Source organism: Amphiura filiformis, chromosome 14 (assembly GCF_039555335.1).
Source record: "Amphiura filiformis chromosome 14, Afil_fr2py, whole genome shotgun sequence".
NCBI lineage: Eukaryota > Metazoa > Echinodermata > Ophiuroidea > Amphilepidida > Amphiuridae > Amphiura > Amphiura filiformis.
The window spans coordinates 48,199,407-48,211,712 of NC_092641.1; the positions used below are offsets into that span (position 1 = coordinate 48,199,407).

At 37.0% G+C, this 12,306-nt stretch overlaps 1 protein-coding gene across 1 annotated transcript; it reads left to right on the forward strand.

The window, feature by feature from the left end:
- Positions 1 to 384: 384 nt before the first annotated feature.
- Positions 385 to 11,999, forward strand: LOC140169462 (uncharacterized). Its single transcript, XM_072192722.1, has 13 exons — positions 385 to 706; positions 1,458 to 1,757; positions 2,280 to 2,467; positions 3,031 to 3,183; positions 3,799 to 4,908; positions 5,467 to 5,693; positions 6,751 to 7,048; positions 7,328 to 7,403; positions 7,659 to 7,745; positions 8,478 to 8,570; positions 9,388 to 9,474; positions 11,279 to 11,386; positions 11,638 to 11,999. Exons 1-13 carry the CDS (start codon positions 385 to 387, stop codon positions 11,766 to 11,768), a joined length of 3,180 nt encoding a protein of 1,059 aa, XP_072048823.1. The 3' UTR covers positions 11,769 to 11,999.
- Positions 12,000 to 12,306: the final 307 nt, after the last annotated feature.

Genomic DNA, 12,306 nt, shown 5'->3' on the forward strand with positions numbered 1-12,306 from the left:
CACATGCATACAGCGGTATCAGACCCGTATTAGTGACGGGTATTAAAATGAGGGAACTAATGACTAATGTAGCATTATTTTTGTGTGTCTTTTTATTTTTATAAATAGGCCTATTTGACTCATTTTAGTAAATTCGAATATATATAATAGTAATTTGTTCATAAATGGATGTTAATTAAATAGAAGCCAAAATGACGTTCCACAATACAATAAGTTTCAGGCTATTATTTGAATGCTGCGGCCTTTTGCACATTATTATTTTTGATACATATCTTGTAGACAGCCTCAGCTGTTGAATAGAATTATAATTAATTGTTTCTTATAATTTTACAGGTAGGCCTATAATAAAGACAAACTCCTGGATCAGATCAAGGTGTCATCACAATGAGCGAAATATCGGATATTAGCCGGTTTCGCTGGCTGATAGTATGGCTAGCTGACAACCTCGTCCCCGAAGATATTCGTAAAGTTCAAACCTTACTCAAGAATCAGATAAAGGATTGTGGTGATGACTCTGTAGACGATGCTCTTGCCATTTTTGACATTTTGGTAAAACAAAATCGCATACACGATGAAGATACCGGACTGTTGAGGACGCTGTTTATTAGTCTTGGGCGTATGGACTTGTTGGAAGCAGTTGATGATTATGAGAGGGAGAAGAAAGCCGTGGTTAGGAGGCTGAAAAAGAACTCATCCGTTTTGGGAGGTAAGTATTAAAATATCCAATATAGAGTAAACCATGCCCACATCCATTAAACATTTTCATATTATGCATCCTGTCCAAAGTCATGTTCCATTTTGCTCTGAATGAACTTGAATGATCTGGCTCTAACAACTAAAGTATATATGTTCTATCATAGTTGGCAACATTACCTTTACCCCATCCCAATTTGTATATTCCATGCATTTTGGGGTTCCACTTTCTTTTTCTTTTTTTGGCACCACAATGAGTCAAGTGTAGAATTAATAAATGTTGTTCGTGTGCATCGACCGTATCCTAGGGTCTCGATCAGCTGAGGCTAGGCAACAGCCCCTGACATAATTATTCTGAAAGAAAAAAAATGAAGAATTTCAAATTCGTGTTGCATACTTTAGGAAATAATTATGTCCAGAAATACACATATTTCACTCACATTCATGTATAATTATTGTCCTACAAGACAAAGACAGAAAATTAAAGAGAGTGCCTAAAGAAAGAAGGCGATTAGGCTACTTGAACTTTGTTATTTTTTATTAATTTGAAATCATGCCGAGTGTAATTTAACATAAAGCCATATCAATCCTATACTTTTGTCAATGTTATACTTGGAATGTTTACCCAAAAACGTCCAAAATGACATTACAATTTTAAAGTGAATAAAGATAATCCTTTTCTTCAAATATACATCCCTGGAACATTTTTCGCAAGTTTATGAAATTTAACCAGGTTTCGTGTTATTGTTTCTTTTCGCACACAGGTCCTTTCTTTGGGAGCCACGATTTATTGAATAAAGTCATATCAGTTCTTGATACGACATATGATCACATCCATGGCGTATGCATCAGTGGCGAGGAGGGCATTGGTAAAACACGTTTTGCGCAAGAAGCCTGCGTACGCATGAAAGGATCACATAAACTCGTTACAGTTGACCTCAATGGCCTTCCGTCAATGGAGAGTATGTACTACGCCATCATGCATGCCTTTGGTGTCGAATGCAGAGAGTATGAACTTGATAACTTGTTTGGATTGTTGAGGGGGTACGAATCCGCACTATATGGTAAGATTGGTTTGTTTGTTTGTTTGTTTTTGTCGCATATTGGCGTAAAATTCCCAAAATGTGATCAGATTTCTGCAACTTAAAAGGGCATTTCGTGATCATCCGTGGGCATCATCCCCGTAATGTTTTCAAAAAAGTTGAGATTTTTATACCACTGGAAACCTCTGGCTACATAATATCTATGTACAAGAAATTTCTTGCAGATCAACTCATTTAGCAAAAATATCGTGAAATTTGAATTTCGTTCTGGTACACCAGAACGAAATTACAACACAGTCATTGTCTATGGAGCAGTCAAATACACATAATCATACATAACTCGCAAACACCAAATCGAAATCAACTGAAATTTTGGGAATAAGATTTTTTCGTGGATATCTACTGAAAAATATTGCATAAAAAGAGGATGCTATAGGATCACGATATACTCCTTTAAACTTGCATAAAATGTGTAATGACAATGAAAGAAAGTGTTATCTTTATAGATTTGAAAATTAATTTTTTAAATAATTTTCTTCATAGCAAACACAGTTCTCTTCTTGGACAACGCCGATTCCATGCTGAACCCAGGCTCCATTGATCAAAGAAACCCAACATACGTGAAGTTCATTGAAGCACTGAAAACCATCCTGGAGATACAAAACCCGAAACTGAAAATCATGATGACGTCACTTTATGATCTGGACATGAGAGCCGGCTTAAGCTCAAAGGTATGGCCTAGTTTTCTTTTTATCATTCAATGACAAATGTTTATAATTCGATAAGTTTAACGTATTATCAAAATACAACATAGCGGTTATCATCCACTCAATAGCAAGTTTAAATCAGCCCATCGTGCCATTAAATTTTTGAGTTATTTGAGAGAAATTTAACGTAAAATTTGTGAATGTTATACTATACGCGTAACCCGGAGACGCTCCGCCGCCAACGTCTGCCGCACTGCATGGTGTTTTAGCAACTTTTCCCGGGCGGATTCACAATCACATACTAGAGTTAGTGAACAAATTGCTTTCAAAACATTGGAAACCATTTTGTGATGACCCTTCATTTTGTTCCAAAGCAGGGTTTAATTGAATTTGGGCACATTTTAACCAAGTTATCCAGCAACACAGACAAAAAATAACCCCTAAATATATAAGATTCTCGGTATACCTTAAAATGTGAGTCGGACGACCATGACGGCTGCCAGGATGTCAGTTTGTCAATGTATTGGTATAAAGTTCTAACGTCCAGGTTCGATATAACATTGGTTATTAATTTCCTTCTTTTTCAGATGATGACCAGAATATTACTCAACCAACAGAATGGTCTCGACATGGACGCAGCAGTACGCATGATTCGATATCACGCCGGCAACACTGTCGTTACCTACGAAGATGCCAAGAATGTTGCCAACATGTGTGACAAAAATCCTCTCGTCATCAAGGTAAAAATATATAAATTATTGTACTACTCTTCAATCTCATGATTTTTCTCATGTACCTACTCATGTGTCAAAAGGCTGAGATATAGTTCAACGTCTTTCGGGCGTTTTTTCTCCGTTCTGACGGACACAGCGGCAAATTTATCACAACGTTTTCTCTCGACAACAAGCTGCTTTCTGTACCTTTTGAGCAGCAAACTTTGATAAAACATTCCCATGGTTTCTTTCAAATTGATATTTTGTGCGTATGAAAACAATGTCAACTTTATGCTTATAATAATAATTAATATGTATGATTGTTGTATGATCGCTTCGAATGGACAAGTAGATGGGCAGATCACATGACAAATCGTCAATGCGCCATAACTTCGCACTTTAAACTGCGCAGTAACCACGTGCACATTATAGCTAGGGTTAAATTGCAATGGCTTACGGGCCAGCGTAAATTCTTTTTGCAGTCATAACGGGCTGCAACATGCAAACCTGTTAGGGGTTAAGGTTAGGGTTAGGGTTTAGTATTATGTGCACATTATGGTTGTAATAAGTGCATACGCTTCGGGGAATTTTCTAAATGGTCCATATTTAAGTGACATAACCGTGATTCTAACTTTCTTTCAGATAATCGCCAACAGACTGCAAGATGGAAGATCGCAACTCACAGACATACTCCCAACTTCAACAGCACTATCATCTCAGAAGCAAGACGTGACGCAGTCCTCATCGCGTCTCCAACTTGCATCCAGTACACAACGACAGCAATGCCTACAATCGGCACTCGAATCGTTACACGAAGCACAAAGGTTAAACATCATTAAGCTCGCCACGGTTCCTGGTGGCTTTTCATTAGAAACAGCGCGGAAGATAGTGAAATATCGCAAGAAGCACTTAGCCATGCTTCAGTATGATCTCCAAGATCTCAAGTATCTTGGTTTACTCGATATAAAGCGAGAAAATGCATCCAATCAGTTCTCTGATAAAGTTGCTATCTACAGCATGTCACATACCTTACGTGCCTTCGTTATTGACTTTGTAAAATCCAAAGGTGGTGCTAACTTGAAAGCTTTCTACAAAGCTCAGAATAGGTTCATCCAGCTCTTCGGGAAGAAATTGAGGAACATTTGCAAACTGCTGCAAACTGATGCATGTAATGCTCTTTCTCATCTGCGTCAAGATTTAGGCAACTATCTCGGCTTCTTGGAGGTTCTCAAAAGTGCGGAAGACTTCAAACCATCTGAGAACCTCTGGTGGGTTGTGCTAGCATCTGAGCTGTTGTTGTCTGCCGAAGAAGGTCAGACGTTTTACAGACATATGGCAGAACAGGCCAAACAGAGAGATGACATGCATGCATATGCTGATCTGAAGTGCCATGAGATAACGTATCGCAAAGAACTTGGACATAATCCCGAAGAACTACTACAACAACTCAAAGAAGTACAAGACATACTCAACACAAAGATCGACAGTTCTGGAGATGTTCGCAGTAAGCAGTTCAGTTTAGCCACCTGCTACTGTCTACGTGGTGAACTCTTAACTCAGACCAAGAAGGCATCAGAAGCCATTCAATGGCTACAACAGGCTGTTAGTCTACGTAAGCAACTCATGGGAGATGGACAACATTTCCTTATTGCAAGAGCGTTGAATTCCTTGGGTATGGCGATGAAGGTGAAGGCTGCGTCAACAATAGATACTGATTCGGAGAAAATGATGTCAAAGAAGTACTTCTTGCAGGTAAGCATGGATAAGAGACGTATAATTGCCTTGTGATAAAAGACCACTTTAAATCAATTATTTAACCTTGGAGGGCACTGTGACGCAGCGGTACGGTCTTCCATTTAGATCGTGATCGCATAGCGAGTGGCACAAATGCCAAAGAAAATGTAATGTACTCTTCGGCATGTGGGCATGCTACGGAATGATCTTACTTTATCTATAATTGACAGACATGAGAAGCCTGAATTCATGCAGTTTTGTTGTCCAAATTTATGCTTTTTATTTCTTTCAGCCTGTTTTGGGGCCTTTTAAGGCTGAATTCACGCGCTTTTTCAGGCAGTTTTCAAAAAAGAAATTCTCACGCCTGTATTGAGAAAAAGGAAACGGGTTATTAGGGCCAACAGTCCTTAATGTTAATTAAATGCAGTGGCATAGATCTTGGGAGATGCATTAAAGCAGCTCACATATTTAACCAAAACTGGGAACCAATAAGATTATGTTTAAAATTAAGAACAACACCATTTTACGGTGGTATTGATTTGTTCTCACTTCTGTTGACTTTCTTGTAATATTCAGGCTTACGAGATGTGCCGTCATCTTGCCAATGGTTCCGACAAGCATCTGGACATTCCACGATACATCGTCAACATCGGAGACGTCTTTCGTGAGCTGGGCCAACATGAAGACGCTATCGAATGTATGAATAGGAGCGTCGAGTTAGAATCCGCACTAGGGATGGGCGGTGCTGTTGCCGTGTGCAGGACGCAAGAAAAGATCGCAACGTCGTATTGTGAATTGGAAAGGTAAGGAGTTTGCTGCTATACTGTTTTCCTGTCGTAGCACATCACTTATATCTGGCTAGAATGGCTTCACCATGTTCACAGGCTTCCTACTTACTAGCTCTTACTGAAAGTAGCGTGCGGGACGCTTAATTTCTTTCTGCAACCATAATGGGCCGCAATATATCACTAACCGCATAGTCCGAGGCAATGTTCATTATTGTCAGGGTTAGGGGTTAGGGTTAGGGTCTTATGGTTAGGGTTAGGGTTAGGGTTAGGGTTAGGGTTAGGGTTAGGGTTAGGGTTAGGGTTAGGGTTAGGGTTAGGGTTAGGGTTTAGGGTTAGGGTTTAGGGTTAGGGTTAGGGTTAGGGTTAGGGGGTTAGGGTTAGGGTTAGGGGTAGGGTTAGGGTTAGGGTTAGGGTTAGGGTTAGGGTTAGGGTTAGGGTTAGGATTATATTCGTATTTATTAGTACTAATATACTAGTAATAGTATATTGTGTGTATGCACTTTATTCCGTAATCAATAAGTATCATAAACAAACACTTTTCTGGCACAACGAATCGTAGCACAGTCGTGTAGGCATTAGACTATGGATACATAGGTTGTGGGTTCGAACCCCAGGTAAACCTTTGTAGAATTTTAATTCTATCGATTTCTTTTTATTTTATTAAGTAAGAGGAAATAATAATGGTAATAAACTCGTGTTATATCTAGCCTCATAGGCCTATAATTACATGTATGTACTACGTGTTATCGCATTGCGGCCCATTATACGTATATTATGGTTGCAGAAAGAAATAACGCGTGCGGGACACGACTTCGTGTTGGTTGAAATGTCTTGCGTATAGATGAGTTCGCGGGTGCTGTCATGTCTTTTGCGAACATGACACACTGGACAGGTGTCTGAAATTGGCTTCACGTGGACGCTAAGGACAAATGACGTTAAGTTCACGTCTTGAGGCCAGACACATAATTGATTTCTACCTTTTAAAACTTAATGCAAGGGAGGACAATAGATAACATGCAATTTTAACAACCTGTTATTTAAAAGTTTGTTTAATTACCTTTTTATATTCCAGGTATGATGACGCTTTTCCAGTGGCGAAACAGTCACTGGAACACCGAAAGACGCTATCGGGACAGGTGTCCCCCGACACAACACACGCCTTGTATGTGCTAGGCTCCGTATGTTTGAAGTCCAGAAACTACCGTGAGGCAAGAAAATACTTCAATGAGGCGTTGGAGATTGAGGAGGAGTTATGGGGAAGAGGTTTGTCTCATAGTGATGATTGGCAGCACCTAAAGACGAGTATTGAGACCATGATGGTGACGCTACAGAAACAGTCGACACTAACGTCATATCGCAAACGATTTAAGGTGAGACGTGACGTTAAAAATGATAACGTTAAAACTTGTTTATGCTGAAGTTATCTATGACCAGTGGTTAGTATGATCATGATGATCTGCGGAAGATAGCAATTTTTCATAATTGCGAGGAATTGCGTAAAAAATACGAAATTGTGCGGGAACACCAACGAACTTTGCTCTGGGTTTTAAGGACGCTCTACAAATGACCAGGAGGATTAACATGATGCATAAATAAATGGGTATGGTGATGTGTAAAATTTGCTTAAATTTTCGTCATTTTGTTTTTAGGACGCAGAAGATGCATCGACCAAAGGTAAATTGAAACGGCAGACAAAGCAAAAAGAAGAAAAAGGATTCGACTCAGGTATGTTGCTTTCTAAAGATCCAACTGTTTGATAAAGAAATGCAAAGTTACCAATGTGCAAATAAAAAGTGTTGGCGTGTTAATCAGCATGGTCATAGCCATATTATAGCAACAACAATTACGCAACAACAACAACCACCACACCGCCGGCGACAACAACAACAACGATAATATCAAACACAGCAACACAATTTTTTAGTTACAGATTTTATTTTAGTTGTTTTTCTTCCTTCTGTATTTTTTCCTTTTGTATAGGAGACGACTCCGCATCTGATCAAAGTAGTTTGCCTTCTGAAATGTCAGATGAATGCCCTGTTAAACCACGAAAACACGTTCAAGAAGGTACGAACATCATTATAATCGCCATTAGTAGGAGCGCAGGGAGAGTCTGGGGCACATTACCCCCCCGATTTTTTTTTCAGGCATAAAATGGTGAAGGCAAAGTGTAAAGTGTCATTAGATTGACTGAAAATGGGACAAAAGGTTGACAAATAGGGAACTTTTCGGCATATTTGTAATGTTTACACATGTCCCAATGTAACATTAATTTAATCAGCCAAACTTGTTGTGTTTGTACGAACAGAGCAATTTCACAGTTAAGCGACCACCAAGATAGTGCTTTTCCTTCATTTTACTACTTCAAAAACAGCAGAGCAACACTTCATAAACACTTAAACACTCCATAAACACTTGTTTGTACAGTGAAGGTATAGGGATGTTAATTTATAAACAACAAAACACGTTTGCAAATATAAGGATGTTCAGGATGTTTATGTTTTTTTAACACAAGATAGTGTTTAAAAACATAATTATTTATAAATTAACATCCCTATACCTTCACTGTACAAACAAGTGTTTATGAAGTGTTTATTAAGTGTTGCTCTGCTGTTATTATGACCAGAAAACCTTGTTGTTAGTTGCTACTTATTTGATTAGAAAGCATTTAATGTACAATCTTCTTTTAATAATCCTTGTTTCAAAGTTGATTTTTTGGCATAATAATGTGTAATATAAATAGTAAAATAAATATCGAGCTTAAAAATAAGAATAATCTTCTTGCGTTCATTTATCCAGATGATGAATCGTCCGAATCTGACGCAAGCAGCATAGCTTCCGAGATATCTGATGAACTGCCAGTTGTCAAGACCAAAACTACTCAAAAACCAGGTACGGTACCCAAAATCTCTTAATCAAATGTATATCTTCATTACAGTGTGTGCCGAATGTCGATATGGGGTGTTGATTGTGTACCGATTGCTCTGGAATGTGTAGAGCTGTGACTATATTATAAAGCGTGGCATAGTGTCATGTTGGTTGATGTAGCAAGAGCATCCAGAGACCGGAAAGTCTACTTTGATCATGTTGTTGCTGAAGCAATAGCCTACATTAGTAAGCCTACATTAGTAGGCCTACATGTATGGTAGTTTTTGAGGGTAGGTACTCTAGGGGGTGGTTGAGTGTGAGTCTGTAGGCCTACACAATGCACGTGTCTGACTAGCTGTATTTGTGTTTGTCGTGATTTTGTAAACAATAAAGTAATGTAGATTTACCAAATCCGGGAGTTCCATGCACGCATCCACAGTGACCCATATCCTCTGCGTACATGTATCTGCTGAATGCATAATTATTGTTTTTAAAGTTAGTTTTAGAGTTCCTTTCTTTCAATCTGAGCATTAGATTATGAATTAATAGTCAAACTTTATACATTGTTGAAATGATATTTTAAAAACGTTAAAATTGGGTTGATTGGAGGACCTGCTTAAACAGTTTCTTTAAAATAATAAATTATTTAAACAAGTGGTTTAAGCAGGTCACATTTAGCAGGTCACATGAACAACCCGGTTGTTTGAAAGTTTTAAACAGGGTTGTAATAATGTTTGAAATTACTTAGAAATACTACTGTTAACTAGCGTTAAGTATTCAGAATGTTTTGTATTATTTTACAGTCTTTAATTGATCAGAGCTGATTTCGTTTTATTTTCAGCGAAATCAGTGTCGGATGAAGAAAGCCTTCCATCAGAAATATCCGATGAAATTCCCATTCGGAGGAGAGAAGGAGCGAAGGAAGGAGGTAATGGGCTTGTTTCATAATTAACTTATTAATTACATTATTTATTTATTTATTTATTTATTTATTTATTTATTTATTTATTTATTTATTTATTTATTTATTTATTTATTTATTTATTTATTTATTTATTTATTTTTATTTATTTATTTATTTATTTATTTATTTATTTATTTATTTATTTATTTATTATTATTATTATTTTTTTTTTAAATATATTTATTTATTTAATAATTGACCCGGCAGCACAAATGAGCTGTAAATTCCCTAAATTGTATTCTGAGTTACGGTGTAAAATGTGTACGAAGGTCATATTCATCGGTAACTCCGTCTCATTTCGATAGTCAAAATCTAATCAATAATCCTATTGTTGAAGTGGATAATAAGCTTCTACCTTAGATGGCTATAGAACTTTTAATAGCTCTGGTCTTTGTTTGCTTATATTGCTAAATCCTGTTGAAGTGGTGGGTTACCAGGCATTGTATTTTGTACAGGTAGGCCTATGCATAACCAACAATTAACAATGAGAGAACTTTCATAAACCTCGTTGACTTGGGGATGATTTGAAATGACCGCCAATTCTGACTGTTTGATATTTATTGCCAACAATGTGGAAAAAGAGAAAATGTAAAAAAATAAAAAGCTATAATTTTGTTGAAGGAGCAAAGTTTAACAAACCATAACCTCGCTTCTGGATATCGTTTGAAGTCAAATGATATACCATTTTTAAGTTTAGGATGTTTATTTTTTAAACACGATATAAAACAAAATTGACCGGGGGAGGAATTTACGGCTCATTCGCCGTGGACGGTCACATATATTATCTATTTATTTTCATCTTTTTATTTCATTCATTCATTCATTCATTTATTCATCCATCATTCATTCATTCACAGGACAAGGAAATAACCAGAAATGTATGGTTTGAGCATTATGTGCCCAATTTAAGTGTGGAAGCCAAAGCGGTCAGACCTACTTGCACACTGCACAAACACACACACGTACCATACTCGTGTTAATATAACGTAGACTTTCCTGTCGCCGGGTTTCCATGCAAAACTATATCGCATTGAATATCACTGATAGTATACCACAAACGGGATCTTGCCGTTTCTTTTTTTGTTCAAATCTGGGAGTAATATAACATTGTGGCTTAGTTTTATGTTCTCTAACCAAATATACGAACACAAACTATCAACTATCAAACATTTCTTGTAACTAGCCAGCCTTTTATTATTTATGTCGAAAATTCAGGTTGAGAACTTGAGTTGATATAGGTTATCGGTAATAGGTCTTATCGTTCAAGTTATACTAATTTACCTATACCTTTATTTGCTTGTGTTTAAATTGTTCAATTGGGCTATTCCAGAAATTAATGACACCCCCCTAAAGAAGATGTAAGTTTGTACCATAAATTTTTGGGAATTCCCAGACCAAAATTGTATCAAAAAAAAATGGGAATTCCCATTTTGACAATAAAATGATTTGAAAATTGGGAATTCCCAGTGTCCCTAAAGAAGACATGTAATTTGTTTGCCAAATTGTTTGGGAATTCACAAGCCTAAAATAAAAAGGTGTCTTTTTCTTGGGAATTCCCATTGTCTTCTTTAGGGTTGTGAAAATAATGAAAATAATGACCATTTTTGGGGGGAATTCCCAGAGCAAGAAATGGTGGCAAATTTTGGGAATCCCATGTCTTCTTTGGGTGCCTTTAATTTCTGGAATAGCCCATTATTCGCAACTTAGACTATTTGGATCAGATTGAACCATAAATATAACTCTTGTCTGTCAACATTTCTTCTGATAGATTCCGATGACGAAACCTCGTCCAATTCCAGCAGTTTGCCTTCAGAAATTTCTGACGAATTTCCAGTGAGAGTCGATAGGAATTTGAACAACATTGACAAACAGAATGGTAAGGAATGTTTGGAGTTACCATAGATACAATAACAATTATTATATAAGTTGTGTTACAATTATTTTACTCTTGATTTTTGCTTTAAATTCTGATGGTGATGATTGTGTTTTAATAGGAGCGTAATAATTTTATAGTAATACATTTCTGAAACTTGAAACATTATGAACATGTTCAAATATTTAGTACGAATTATCACCATTTTCACAGAACTAAATGTTTGATCATTTATTTTAATTTTTGTTTTTTAGATATTCCGGAACTCAATTACAGACAAGGAGGAAAGAGCAAATGTCCATCCGCATCAGGAGATTCTGCCGTGGAATCAATTAGTGGACCGTCATCTGATGAAACGACTCCACCAAAAAACAAGATCCATTGAAACTGTTACAAAGAACTTGGATATGACATGATCAGTACTAAAACTGTAGGAGTTACAATCAGACAAGAGGCAATGTCCATCAGCGTCAGGACTCCTTCAGGGGACTCTGCTATGGAATCAATTAGTGGAAAGTCAGTATCTGATCTGATAAAATTACTCCACCAAAGAATAAGATCTATTGAAACTTTTTCAAGAACTTGGATATGTCATGATCAGTACTAAAAATATAATATAATACTATTAAACTGAATGGAACACCAGAAGCTATGTACATCAGCATCAAGAGACTCTGCTATGGAATCAATCAGTGCACTTCGGCATCTGATAAAATCTGATTGGATTAATGAACATTGAACCTATACACAATGATACACAGAATTGGCTTAGGCATATGCTATGACCAGAACTATAGGAACAGAACGCTATAAGTTGTGGCATGTCCATCAACATCAGAACATTCTGTTGTGGCTGAGCTTAGTGGATCTTCATCTGGTAAAATTATTCCATCAAAGTACACGATTCAAGCAAAAGATAATTA

Coding starts and splice junctions, on each gene's coding strand:
- LOC140169462 (XM_072192722.1), top strand. CDS start 385: ATGAGCGAAATATCGGATATTAGCCGGTTTCGCTGGCTGATAGTATGG. Junction 1,758..2,279: donor GTACGAATCCGCACTATATG/GTAAGATTGGTT, acceptor TTTTCTTCATAG/CAAACACAGTTCTCTTCTTG. Junction 7,746..8,477: donor ACGAAAACACGTTCAAGAAG/GTACGAACATCA, acceptor TCATTTATCCAG/ATGATGAATCGTCCGAATCT.